Source organism: Augochlora pura, chromosome 6 (genome assembly GCF_028453695.1).
Source record: "Augochlora pura isolate Apur16 chromosome 6, APUR_v2.2.1, whole genome shotgun sequence".
NCBI classification, from domain to species: Eukaryota; Metazoa; Arthropoda; class Insecta; order Hymenoptera; family Halictidae; genus Augochlora; species Augochlora pura.
Window position 1 is genome coordinate 6277312 of NC_135777.1, and position 15326 is coordinate 6292637.

Below are 15326 nucleotides of genomic sequence, written 5' to 3' on the forward strand. Positions count from 1 at the left end.
ATTTGTTTATTCAGGTATTTTTTTTCTGTATATTTATTTACCTATTTATCGAGCCATTTATTGATATATTAAAAAATAGATGAATATTGTATAATAGATTGATAAATAGATAAGTAGATAGATCAATAAATGGCTCAACAAATAGGTAAATAAATATATAGAAAAATAAATTCACGTACCTGTTTACCTAGCCATTTATTTATCTATTTTTGTGTATTAATTTATTCACTTATCTATTTATTTATTTGCGTCGATAGCTACTAGTAAAATTTCAATCTTAACCCTAAAATCACCCTCTTTCACTTCTCGGCATTGCTAAAATCGTGGGGTTGCCCAGCGACCCAAATAAAAATCTTAATAACCATATTATCGTTTAACATTTTCAAAATATAATGAAACATAGATATTATAAATTATTACGATACATAACCTCAAATATCGCCGCCATAGGCTAATTTATATCCTGGTCCGAAGAGCTAGCGCTTGCGCTCAATATAAAGCTCGGATACACGCTACGACATAACCTAAAATGTTTAATAATTTATTCAACGACACGTGTCGATTGGAGTTTTATTCAGTGACAGGCAGACATCGGTACAGAGTAATTTCAGAATAATAATTCCGCGTAGTTCCCGAATAATTCACGGCTATTCTATAAATTCGAAGTCGATAACGCGAGAGCAATCACGAAATGATTTCCGAGTATCCGGGGACATCTCGGGATGTATAGCGCATACGGGAAAATTAGAGGTAGAGCTTAGGAATCACCCTCATGGTCGGGTCCCTCTGCAGTTTCTCGATGGCTTCCTTGATATTGGTCGGAGGAGCTGTCTCGTCCTCGCCGATGTTATCGGTTTTGCAGCCCTCGTCGTTCAGCATCTGCTCGTGCCTCATTAATCTGTATCGATTGTCCAGGTGAACGGCCGGTTTCACCTCCTCCACCGTTCTCAGCTGAAAAAGATAAAGGAAACGAGAGTGAATTCAGCAACGATGAACGCTATAAATTTTTTTGTCAAGCGTTGTTGTTGTTGTTGATAGAAAAATGCGTTGAATAAAACATGGAGAAATGATTTTCCAGTGGCGCTCTTATGTTTGCTCGCAGGGGGTGGAATTTTCGAACATTTCGCTGGACCGCGTATGTTTATGCAAAATTTCGTTTCATAATTATTTAAATTACTGTAAACTGGTCTAATAGTATCTCTGAGTTGTTTAGACGTTATTGTTGCTTTGTATTTGGTCAGTTTATTTAATAATGAATACATACGTTCTTGAATGAATACTTAAGTAAGTAGATTGATACTTGGAGAAATCGTTATATATTTAAATAAATATTTAAATGCTCAAATGAATAGTTCGATACTTAAATAAACAGTTAAATGCTCAAATGAATAGTTCGATACTTAAATAAATATTTAAATACTTAAACACTTAAATAAATGCTTAAATACTTAAATAAATACTTAAATGCTTAAATACTTAGATAAATACTTAAATGCTTAAATACTTAAACAAATGCTTGAATACTTAAACGTATTCTTGAATAAATGCTAGACAAATGAATTCTTATACCCTGAATCGCGTTAAAGTCGCGGAATTTAAGAAGCCGGTTGCATAATTGACAATAAGTTCGGCGATCGTCGTCGAGCCCGGCCGGAGGCGTCATAAAAATTCAGGAAACTGGCTGCGACGTTCGCGTGGCAGCTGGGGGGAGTCTCTATCGCGTCGGTGAAAGAAGCTTTCGGCTTGGTCCTTGTTTCGCCGGTGTGCACCCAGCTATCGGATAGAAGTCAACTTCAAACAGCGACGTTGCTGAAAATCCGCACCGCGTCGCTCGCAATAAGCTGCTTACCCATCGACCCGGGGACCCTCCATCCCTCTCCCGGTGCCTAACTTTGTGTCCTCCATTGTCAATATTAAACCGAGGAGCCTCGTGCATCGCGAATAATCATCCGCGTGATCATTTCACGGCTCTCTCTCTCTCTCTCTCTCTCTCGTCCTTTCTCGTCCTGAACAGTAAACTTGGCAAAAGGTCTCGGGTCGAGTTAGTTCCTCGAGTGGAAAAAGGACTCGCGCGCGCGCGAAGCCTGTCCAGGGAAATCGTCCGGCGAGCAGCGCGTCTTCCAAGGAGAGTCCGGACTCTATTCTTCGTGCTCGACGGTTTTTCTATCCAGTGTCTCGTGGTCCAACGAGGACTCCGAGAACATCAAAGGAAGCGCGGGTATCTCGCAAAGGAGGAAAAATAGTCCGCGTATTAAGACACCGGTGTGGGAAACGTTTTGGGGAATTATTCTGGCGTTTGCAGGGGGTGCATCGTTATTGGGACGTGTTCGGGATGGTTGGAGTACTTTGGAATGGTTTAGAGTGGTTTAGAGTACTTCAGGATATTTTAGAGTGGTTTATAGTATTTTGGAATTGTTTAGAGTGGTTTAGAGTACTTTAGGATATTTTAGAGTGGTTTATAGTATTTTGGAATTGTTTAGAGTAGTTTAGAGTACTTTAGGGTACTTAGACTGTTAACTCTTTTGTTAAAACTACCCCTGTGTGCCAGTCTCAATATTCTAAGTTATTTAAATTAGTCTTCTGTACTCTAAAGTATTCTCAAGTTCGATAAAGTATTTTCAAAAATTCTAAAGTATCCCCAAGTACACTAAACTACTCTATAGTCCTCCACAGTATTGTATAATACTCTATACCACTCTATAGTGCACTAAACTACTCTAGAATAGTATAAACTACTTTATAGCATTCCAAAATACTCTATACTACCCTACTAAACTACTCTAGAGCTCTCTAAGCTACTCTATAGTACTATAAACTACTATAAGGTACTTTATAGTACTCCAAAGTACTCTATACTACTCTAAACTACTCTAGAGCACTCTAAGCTACTCTATAGTACTATAAACTACTCTGAGGTACTATAAACTACTTTATAGTACTCCAAAGTACTCTATACTACTCTAAACTACTTTAGAGCGTTCTAAAGTAGTCCTCCAAAGTACTCTATACTATTCTAAACTACTCGAGAGTACTATAAACTACTTTATAGTATTCCAAAGTACTCTATACTACTCTAAACTACTCTAGAGCACTCTAAGCTACTCTATAGTACTATAAACTACTCTGAGGTACTATAAACTACTTTATAGTACTCCAAAGTACTCTATACTACTCTAAACTACTTTAGAGCTTTCTAAACTAATCCTCCAAAGTACTCTATACTATTCTAAACTACTCCAAAGTACTCTATACTATTCTAAACTACTCGAGAGTACTATAAACTACTTTATAGTACTCCAACGTACTCTATACTATCCTAAACTACTCGAGAGTACTATAAACTACTTTATAGTACTCCAAAGTACTCTACGCTATTCTAAACTACTCGAGAGTACTATAAACTACTTTATAGTACTCTAAAGTACTCTATACTACTCTATAGTCTTCCAAAGTACTCTACATCACTCTAAAATTCTCTATAGTACTCGAAACCACTCTACAGTACTCCATAGTACACCGTAGTCCAAAGTACTTCAGAATATTCCAAATTAACCTAAAATATTTCCAAGAAAATCCAATAAACGGGGTGTTACGAACGAGAAGACCCACCAATATTAATTCTTCGTACAAATATTAACACAGAAAATTCCAGTAAGAAAATTCCCCTTCATCAAGAATTCTCCAAGTAATCTTCAGGCTTCTTAATAATAATAATAATATCTTTAGCTTCGCGGTATCATAACTGGCGCGGGGACGAACTCAATAACCTACTACGGTGCAGCCTTAAAGCTCTCGTAACAAAGCCCCGGAATAAGTGCAGCGGGAAACACGGCTAGGAAAACATGTAAGAGAATCGTAGAGCGGCTATCGCGGCGGCCGAGGCGGGCGCAGTCTCGAAATCAAATTATCTCGTTAGAAGCCGCAAAGCGAACGTTTCGAAGCGCGGGAGGGAGGAAGGGTTGGAAACGGGGGGAGAAAGAAAGGGAAACGTTGAGACGACCGTGGAAGAGGGAGGGAGAGGGAGAAAGAGAAACCTTTGGGAAACGTCTCTCGTAAGCCGAATGCCTGACCCGGATTCACGGGTCTTCCCCGTGCCCGTTTACGATTAACTCTTTTCCCGTTTTCTATGGTTTCCGGAGTACTCCCTCCCTCTTTCTCTCTCTCTCTTTCTCTTTCTCTCTTTAGTACCCCTAAATCGGCAGTACGATCCCCAGCTGTCCCGCGAGTTCTTTCCATAAACAAAGAAGCCCTGTCCGCGCGCGAACGGTCGACGGTTTTACGACATTCGCCGCGTTTTCATCCGAAAACGTTGTGTCTGGTTTTTATTAGGTTGGTGGCATATGAGATATCGGATTTTTAAGCGAGCATATTAAACTGCGTATCTTTTTCCAAAAGCTATCGATTCAACAACCCCTTGCACTGTAACAACGAGTCAGACTCGTGATTTCATGCAACATCTGCCAAATACGAATATCATTCATTTCTTGTGAATCGAAATAAAATTGAATTATTTTGTTGTCAAAGTCTAGGAACGGAAATAAATAAAGACAGTACGAGAAACAGAAATTATCTGGTCCCATTGAGGAAAATATTCACCCTTTGCACTCGGAGCCATTTTAATTGTAAATCAGAAATCATTTTTCTGGTTCGTGGTATTTCCATTCTATTTAACAAAATAAATTTTATAAAATACTTGATAATTTTTTAAATCTAAACCTTATTTTTACAAAAACTATTTTGCAACGTAATAGAATAATTTTAGTGGTGCCTCAGAGTCACCACTCGAGTGCGAAGGGTTAAGAACAAATAAGTGCTAATCAACGCTGTGTAAAAAGAGTCGAAGTGCAAAGGGTTAATCGAAATGTGCCCCATTCGAGAAGTGTATGCATTTCATATTAAATGACCTAATACATTGAACGTATGTTTATAATTCAGAGGAAATGCGCTCTCCGTATTAAATTACCAAAATGATCACATTTCACGCGATCTGTTTTCCACGATTACGATTATATTTGACACGATTTAGTAAAACGAAGCTGTTTCCGTTAATAAATTAAGTGAACGAAATGTTAGTATGATATTATTGTAGCACAAATATTTTCAGCGTGCCTCGAACAAAATACAATTTTATATATTGCCATGAAATATTATGAGATATTGGTTAAAATATTATAACATGGTATATTATATTATTTTAAATATAACATTATAATATTATTATATTATTTTAAATATAATATTATAGTATTATTATATTATTTGAAAGATTTGAAATATTATTTTAAACATAATAGTGTAGTATTATTATATTATTATTTAAAATGGATTAATATAATATTACTATATTACTCAAATTATTATTTAAAAGATAATAACATAATCTAACTACAATATCTAAAATATACAAACAATTACACAAAGGTAATACCCAATCTGTGCATTTAATACTTAATCTCGCAACGCAGAAAGGTTAGCAACAATTCTGCTCGAAATAATTAATTACAAAACGCGACGTTAAAGAACACCAACGTGCAATAACGGAGAGATTGCGCGGCCAGTTTCGAGACGAATAAAGCAAATCGTGCAACGTTGCACGCTCTCGAGCATACGTTTACACTGTAAAGCGTGTGTGTATGTGTGTGTGTGCGGGGAGTTTTGCGATTTGCGAACGGCGAGAATGAAAAGCGACGGGGCATGACCCGTCCGCCGTTCCGGGGGGTGTTCTCGGGAACTTACTGTCTGTGCCCGTACGGCGTATTGATCTTACGAGGGACGATTTTTAAGACGAGTTTCCCCCGCGACGGCACAGATGGCGTCACCTCGCGACGACGAGGTACGCCTACGCCACAGTCCACGGAACCTGTTGTTCCTACGGGCCCAACCCCTTGCTGCTGCTGCTGCGTGTTCATCCCCTATTTTTATAGTCGATCAACGAGATCGCGTCGAGCATCATCGCGTGTGTCCGGCTGTGGACAGGATTTCGTCGACGTAGCGCGCCACTTCGAGGCTCTCCGTCGTCGACGGTTCTCTTTAAGACGCCGACATTTTGACGAATTCAAGCGCACGGCTTTTGCAGACGGGCTGACTTATTCAAAGCCTCTTTCTCAAGACTATTTCAGTATTTCAATATTTCAGTATTTTAGTATTTTAGACTCTTCTTTTTTTCAAGCCTCTTTTTCGTCTTCGATTTAAGGCGACGTCGATTTTGAAAGACGCGTGGAACGGACAGCGCCTCCGCGGATCCTTCCCCCGGCGTCGGAATACACGGAATGCATTTTAAAGGAACGTTGTAACGATTCCATCGGCTCCGGCGGGAGGGATCGATACGCGAGGATGCCGGCCGGGGAATGTCTGCCGCGATGTCAGAAGCTCCTGGGTACGCGCGATACGACTCGAACAATATCGAATTAAACTCTCCGGGCGAGGAGCCGGCTGCCAAGTCTTGTGTTCATTTTACTTTGGTACCGAGGCGGAAAGACTAACCCCGGGACTACTCCGGAGGAGCTGCGAAAAGATTCGGGCGGGGTTCTGTACGGTTTGATTTGTTCGTGGACGCGTGCTATGAGGAAATGTTCGCATCGATGGTGTAGAATTTTGGACGGGAAGGAGGCGGAGGGGTGATTTTGAACTCAAAATGTTTTGGAATAAGGGAAACCATAGAACAATTTGTAACGCTCAAAATTTGACACTGTTTCAAGATTTTTATTTATTTATGTGGTTATTCATTTACGTGGAAACCTGTTAGCAAAATTTAATGTAGAAATATTAACGCTATAAACGAACTAATTTACCGCGAACTATTTTTAAAATATAGTAAAGCATACGTAATTTATTTGAGGTTATATGCAATGTAACCTCAATGTTTTACTATTTGTTAGAACTACCCCCTTATATTTTTTGTCATAAGTCAGATCGTATGATTACGAGGGTCACAAAATAGAATACTATTTACAATACTATTTTTAAAATACAGTGAAACATAATTTATTTTAGGTTATATAAAATATAACCTCAATGTCTGACTACTTACTTGCACGTTTCTAGTAAATTCTTTCTAAAATTCTACTGCAAAGGGTAGCTACTAACCTACGATAACCTGACATAACCTACGTCATTAAATAAGTATGTTTACACTGTGCAGGATGAGCATAAAAAAGCTCAGACAGTATGAAAACAAAATTATTGTAATTATTAAATTATTAATATAATAATTAATAAAAATCCTGCAGGTCTAACATCAACTTCAACTTAGAACAAGTTATATTCATATTAAGTAGGTGGGATCTGTGCCGAGTAGGCGGAGTCAGTTCCTTGTGGTCATAGTATGGACTGCGTAGGCGTGGCTTAGGTGGCGTAGGAGGTATCTAGGCCGTGTAGGCGGAGTCCGTACAGCGTAGGCGTGATCTAGATCGCTTAGGCGTGGTCAAGGTTGCGTGGGCGTACTCTAGACTGAGTGGGTGGAGTCTCAGGTCCCGTAGGCATGATCTAGACTAAGTATATGCAATCTTAGGCTACGTAGGCGTGGCGTATACCGAATAGGAGGAGTCTTAGACCATGTGGGCATGGCCTAGGTCGTATAAGTGTGTTCTAGGCTGAGTAGATGGAGCATTGGACCGTGTAGGCGGACTGCTAGGCCACGTAAGCGTGATCTATATCACGGAAGCGTGATCTACGTCGCGTAGGCGTTGTCTACGTCGCGTAGGCGTTGTCTATGTCGCGTAGGCGTGTCTTCACGGCCCCCAACTTCCCTATACTATCTCAAAGCCCGACGCTACCTATTCTATACTTCACAAACAGCAATCAGACCAAATCAAGAATAGTTCCCAACATAAAAATCCGCAGATAACGCCGCCATATCGTCCCGAATAGCTATATCGTCCCGAATAGCGGCGTTAGCTAACGCAGAGGCTCGCAGAGGCGTGTTCATAGAACAAGGCGGGCGAGATAGACGTACACGTGGTTTTCCGTAGCGATGATTAGAATTGCGCCGGTAGCCGATTATGATACACGAGCGTGGTGCACGGGACTCTGTGCTCCCGGCACACGGCACAACCGAGGTTATTGACCAGGAAGATAGGTTCGTCGGGGGGTTGGTTGCCGAGGGGAGGTGTCGACGGTGGCGGCGGCGACGCTGCCTCGCACAGAGCACAGGGGATAGGAATGGAGTTTGCCGGCTGCTGCTCTCCCTCCCTCCCTCTCTCTCTCTCTCTCTCTTTCTCTCTCTCAAGAGCACAGCCAGTCAGGGTGGTGGGATTCCTGGCCGGGTGGAGGGAGGGGTTAGTTTCACCGCGAATCCAACGATACCCCGGTGTTCGCAGTCTGTTCGCTCGACTCGTACACGATACAAGCTGTAGAATAGACTGGCAACTTAAATAAAGACCGAACTCGCGGCATCACGCTCGCCGGAGTCGGACGGATAAAGAGGACTACTCTGCTCCGCGGCGAACTCTCGACGCGCGCTCGCGAACGATATATCTACCCTGCGACGATACGCGGCCACGTTTCGCCGGATAATAACGATCAACCGTCGCCGTGTCGCGCAACCAGTTATGATAATCCGATGTCTTCGTACGGCGAACAGTTCGGAATTATCGAGACACGCGTGGAAAGGGGTTGGACGCGTCGCCGGCTGAAGTAGGCGTGGCTTGCGCGCTCCGAGATGTAAACGAGAGCCGTGTACAATGATGCTACTTTCTTCCTTTTTTATTTATTAATACTTGGTATTTGGTAATTATTGCGGTGTAAATTTATTGTGTATTCTATTCAGCTTTTATATAAAACAATTCGATTATATATTATTTACTTCCGTTTTTAGAGTTCGATGACAGAAGAATTCAATTTAATTTCGATTTAGAAGAAATGAATAACGATCATATATATTCGATTCAGCATCGAATATTTATCATGACTCGTTGTTACAGCGCAATATTACAGGGTTGAAACAAACTATACACAATCGCGCTGCTAAATGAAGTATCCTAACCCTACGCTATCGCCAATAACAATCTAATTATCACAGCAACTTCCGACCATTATTATCGAACAATAATCAACACCACGTACACAATTTCTCGACTCGACTTTTATTAAATATAGCACCGTGGGCGTAAGCGTGAGAATAATTTGTTGTTCGGCGTCTCGCGTCGCTGGCGCGATTCAGCGATGCGATTGATAGACACGCGTCGCCGATGCTATCGAGAGGAGAGAGGCGTTCGTGACTTCGCACGAGAGACGCGCGGCGATACATTCGAGACACCGCGCACCCCGCCCCTCTCTCTCTCTCTACAGGGCTCGGGTCGTTAATTCGCGACGCGTGTAGTCGCTTCGAGCTCGTTAAGACGATACGCGACGCGAGGCGACGGCGACGCGCTCGTTAGCCAGCGCGACACCGCGCGCGAGACGGAGTTTGTTTCTTAGTCGAGTCACGGGAAACCGGCCGTGCACCGTCGCGGTTTCCACAAACTTCTTTGCAGGCGATCGAGGCAATTAGCTTTTCGTTTGTTGCTCGCCTAAGTCGCCGTTTAAAACGCCGAGATTCGCGGCCGCGGGCCACCCTCTCGCGTTTGTTTAATTAATCGGCGAACGGCGCAACCTCATCGCTCTCTTTCTCTTCGTGTATCTGTCTCTTTCCTTGTATGTCTCTCTTTCTCTGTCAGATATATAGTAATTATATTAACACGTTCTATGCCGAGCTATTTTTACTCGACTCTTCACTCCGGGCATTTGTTATTCCACTAAAATTTGCTATATTATCTGTAATTATTAATGATCGTATGTAATAATCAAACAAATTCGTTACGATCCATTCTTGTGGTTGAAATTAATTGCTTAATTCTAGATTTATTATAAATTATTTTTTAGCCCGTTGAATAAGCAGGCAAGCATGTACCACCAGTGGTACACATGGCACGGAACGTGTCAATAATTGATATTATATATAATATATGTGGTATGTTCTACTATATTTCAAAAATAATAAAAGTTATTGCAATACAGTAAATTATAAAGATTTTATGCTGGGTCGTTCGCAACCCCATAATCTCATTTATGATGGAAAATGGAAGGGGGTGATTCTAGAATTAATATTAGGATAAACGAGTACATAGATGGTTAAATAAATAGACAAGTAAATACAGAAATGGCCGTATAAATAAATCAATAAATAAATGATATCATTAAATAGTATTTCCATTAAATTTTCAACGCTGATAATTATTCATATTCCCCGAACTTCAAGTCTCTTCTAAAATTAATCTTCACGATTGACATCTACTTATTTATTATTAAAACCCTCAGGTAAAATCAAAATTACTAACCCCATCAATTAATTCAATATTAACAATCAATATCCATATAATGCAATTGCCACGTCTTCGGGTCCACACAGACCCAGTGCCCGTCCTCCGAAGGTCGACATAAAATAATTGCCATAACCTTGACATTTTTGCTCGCCCCTCGTGATTGCATTAATCTCGAATTAACAATATAATAAAATTAACAACAATCGACCGCGTCTAAAACGCATCGCACCGTTTTCCAAGGGTGTACGGAATGCGGGTCAGGCCTGACCCGCCCGTTAATTCAGTTGACCGCGAACCGGGTATCTCTATCTCGAGCCTCCCGGTATCGACCAGGGAGGAGAGAAGCACGGTGCATAGTGTGCGTGCGTGCGCGTACATATTCCTCTCTCGCTCGCTGCATCGAGTCGCGTCTCTGCGACGCCCACACACGGCCGCCACGTAGGTCGAATGCGTGGGTTTCCACGTGCATTGTTCGACGCGTCCTCGACCGGCGGAGGAATCGGCGGCGGTCGACTGGGCCCGCGGACTCGGCAGGCAACGATCCTCGATTCGATGCGATTCGATTCCGACGACCTTGATTTCGTCCGTAATGTACATACACTCCTTGCATTCGAGGCGACGCATCGTCGACGAAAACGCGGGACGGCTGGTCAGGCATTAGAAAAACTACTGAAGCATCGACAGTGCATTTGTAAAGATGCGAAAAAGGAAGAAAAAGTGTCGCTGGATTGCAATTGAATCGTTTAGGGGAATTGTAATTGCATTGCGATTCAAGTACAAAGTGGTTCAATTACGTTATAATTTAGTTAGGATGTTTTTCAGCTATATTGTAATAATTGTAATATAAAGTTAGTTGATTATACTTTAATTCGATTACAAAGTCATTCCATTGCATTGTAACTTAATTGCAGAGCCATTAAATTGCATTGTAGTAATTCTAATAGAAACCCGTTTAACCCTCCGATGACCGACAAGGTCCCTGGGGACCTATGACGTTTTCAACGATGCGTTATTTTAATACGGTTCGTCCGAACAGCCGCAGCTTTCATGACTTTTATAAATGGGATGTCTGGAAGCGATTACAATCGTCATCGATACGATTCCGTGAAATTTTTCATCATTACCGTCGGGTTGAAGTCATTTATGGCGTCGATGCCCGACAAGGTCCGCAGGGACCTTGTGGGTAATTCCATGTAATTTGTTCTTGTCTTTTAGTCGTGGAGGTATTTTCGTGTAATTTGTTCGTGTTTTATGGTTTGGACGATTGTCGAGGAAGTGGTGCACTTCGAAAAAATAAGTGATTGTAAACGAATACACACGTGCACGATCGGCACAGCGCGGCGGTGATGCGCTCATTTGCCTCTGTATAAAGCAGCAATGAGTAAAAATCGTTTTCACGCCATCAACAGAACTATTCGATTTGATAATAGTAATACCCGCGCAGCATGGCTACGTGAAAGTAAGACGGCTGCTATAGATGACATATGGACAATGATGATGGCTAATTTGGAAAAAGCGTATATACCACATGAATCGATGACTGTTGACGAACAATTGTTCCTGCAAAATATGGTATAAAAGTGTGGTGGCTCTGCGATTCCGAATCATATTACCCATTGAAGGGTATGATTTATGGCGGAAAGCAGCCTGGTGAAGAGCGTGAAGTAAATCAAGGACAACGAGTTGTCTTGAATTTGGTGCAGCGGTATGAGAAAAGCGGACGTACCATTTATGCTGATAATTTTTTTTCAACCTTGGAATTGGCATTGTATTTGAAGTCAAAAGAGTTGGCTTATGTTGGCACCGTAGGCAGCAACAAAAAATGCGTGCCACCTGCTTTTGTAAAACACAGATCACGAGAAATATACAGCACACTGTTCGGATTCTATCAAGGAGATATTTCACTGTGCTTCTACGTTCCAAAAAAGAACAAGGCTGTTTTGTTGTTGTCAACTCAGCATTATACAACCAGAGTTCAGGATATCAACCCGAAAAAAAAACCAGAAGCTATTCTCGACTACAATGCCAGTAAATGCGGTGTTGACACAATGGACCAAATGTTGGGTACATATTCGTGTAAACGTGCAACAAAACGATGGCCACTAGCCATGTTTTACAACATCGTTGACATTGCTGCACTCGCATCATTCATTATCCATGATGAATTGATCACCACTTCGCAGTCAGACAAACGACTGTATCTTTTTCTTTATTATCGGAACAGGTACCACCACCGAATACAGATACCGCACCACCATTGGCACTACGTCGTAATCGACCATCTTGTCGTTTGTGTCGTCGAGTCGAATAAGCAACGCAAAAATGCTTATATCTGCTTTCTTTGCCGAATTCCTGTATGTGTTGAGCATTCCACTGTTTTAAAAAAATGCAATACTTCTAGCGCTACAGACGCAGTAGCCACCGAAGCAACACCAATAAATTAAATATAATATTGTTATTATTTAATTCTTATCTGCCCAAATATATATCCATACACATTTTGCAACATAGGAACAAACATAGGAACACAAAAGATTGAAATAGCACTATTACGGTTAACAATAAAAACTATTATATGTATCTCACGCCATATTAATAGAGAAGGTCCCTGGGGACCTTGTCGGGCTTTGACCGTTGAAAAAGTTGTCGGTCATCGGAGGGTTAATCACATTGTAATTTAATTATAAAATCGTCCAACTGCATGGTATTTCAATTCCAAAGTCATTCAGTTTTTATTTCGATTTAAAAGTAATTTATATGTTTTATATTACATTAATTAACTATATTTTATTATCATTATATTTATATAATATTAATTAACTATATTTTATTATTATATTTATATAACATTAATTAACTATATTTTATTATTATATTTATATAATATTAATTAACTATATTTTATTATTATTATTATTATATTTGTATTATAGCAATTTTATATTATATTGTATTCGAGTCCCAAAGTCGTTCGATTACATTGCAATTCAATTCCAAAGTCGTTCGATTGCATTGCAATTCAATTCCAAAGCCGCTCGATGAGATTGTAATTCGTAATTCGATAGTGGCACAATTGCAACGCGGGTGCTAAGTAATTGTATTACGTTAAAACCGAATTACATATCGATTAATAAATCACTGAAATTATTAATGATCGCAGTGTAATTATTATTAATTCGACGCGGTATACCGAACGAATAATAAACAACGGACAATTATTAAATGATAATTAATATAATAAGTAAACCGGGGATTTCATGCATTTATGATAAAATCTCGAGCATTTAAAGTATTAAAAATCTTGAAAGAATTAAGAAATGCGAACGAATTACTTTGAATCTAGGAAAATGATCGAAACAATGTTAACGAGCAATTAAGGTTTAGATTTTGATATTATACAACTTGGAGCGTGATATAATAATTTTTTGGCGGTGTCTTGGAGTCACCCCTCGGGTCTAAAGGGTTGATGAATTGAAATGCCTCGCTATTGTCCCTTGATATTAATATCATTATTACGTTACTGTGTTGAGGTTATGTTAAGGTTCATATTACTATACTAATATTACTATTATTATAATTAATATTACTATTATTATAATTAATATTACTATTATTATAATTAATATTAATAACCCCCTTTCACGCCATCTTCGATCGATCCCCGTCCCTCGAAAACTTATTTACGATTCCGCGAGTTATATCAAAGATTAAAAAGGGGGTTGGCGGCCAGCCTCTCCGCGTCTTCTCTCGCGCCGCGAGACACTCCGCGCGCCTAAACCGCTGCTCTTTTCGCGGTCCTCGTTTTTTTCCGCGCTTCCTCCTCGTGCACCGACAAGCCGCTCCGCTTCAAGAGACATTACCGGGATCCCTCGTACACTCTTTTCCTCGAGGCAGTCCTCAACCTTGAAGCAACAGGGTCATCCAGAGTGGCTCCGCCGCGCGTTTTTCATCTTTTTCGCGTCGCTCCGCGGCCTTCCGCCTCTCTCACCACCCCCTCGACCCTCATCCAGAATGAAGCGGCGGCGGGGTTCGTCGTCCACACGAATCTCGTTAACTCTTACCCGACCGCTCCGGGACCTGTATCCGCGTTTAACGAAGGCTATCCGCGTCGACCGTGCCCGCGCATAAGCTATTGTCTCCACTCGATGATGATATAGTTTCTGCTAATATTTTTGATCGCACGAATCGTGGATTAACCCCTTGCCGTACTTTAACGTGTCAGACTCGCGACGGAGATTTCTAGTAATAATCTATTAGGTATGAATATTCATCCGTTCCTTTAACTGGGAATAAAATTTTATTCCCCCATTACCAATATTTAAACATTCAAGCAGATATAAGCACACGATAAATATAAAATTTCCTTTTTTATCGAAGAATTTAGTGCGATCGAAGAAATTCTAATCGTGCAATTTCTAAAGAAAATGGGACGGCAAGGGGTTAAATAATTAGAAAAATTGGGAAATCGTGTTTTAGATCTTTGAAATTATCTCTTATAGTCGGCAAAAGATGGTATATAGATATAAAATATAATAATAATTTTAGTTTACTTGAAATTTGATAAATTCGAAATTGATTTGATAAATTGAACTCGATAAATCGGGCAATTAAAAGAAATAAAGTAATAGATGGAATAAATAAAATAATACACCAAATAGATTGACTAATAGACAAAATAAATAAAATAGATAAAATAAATAAAATAGATAAAATAAATAAAATAGATAAAATAAATAAAATAGATAAAATAAGTAAAATAAATAAAATAGATAAAATAAGTAAAATAATAAATAAAATAAATAGAGCGAATTAAATTCTTTGCATAGTTCGCGGTAAAAGAATGAAATTTGCCTGAACAGAAATTGCAAATATTATAGGAAATTTTGCAAAAATCTTTGAAAGAGTTTATCGTTATCGAGAGAGAGAGAGAGAGGATCGAGATCGTAAAGATCGAGGGATCCATGGCATTTTCCTTCTGTCGGCTAACAAAGCCGATCGTCGTCGCGATCAATTGTCTGTCGATTG

At 40.0% G+C, this 15326-nt stretch overlaps 2 protein-coding genes across 2 annotated transcripts in view; one reads left to right on the forward strand and one right to left on the reverse strand.

Annotated features, from left to right (window-relative positions):
• Positions 1 to 15326, forward strand: part of LOC144471715 (RNA-binding protein Musashi homolog 2-like) — a 103567-nt gene that overhangs the window by 32070 nt on the left and 56171 nt on the right. The window lies entirely within an intron of this gene.
• The window catches only part of LOC144471711 (uncharacterized), an 83854-nt gene continuing 68595 nt past the window's right edge, over positions 68 to 15326 (reverse strand). The window contains exon 5 of the mRNA XM_078184023.1: positions 68 to 951. Within this exon, the coding sequence (XP_078040149.1) occupies positions 745 to 951 (207 nt within the window). The 3' untranslated portion in view covers positions 68 to 744. The remainder of the gene's footprint in view (positions 952 to 15326) is intronic.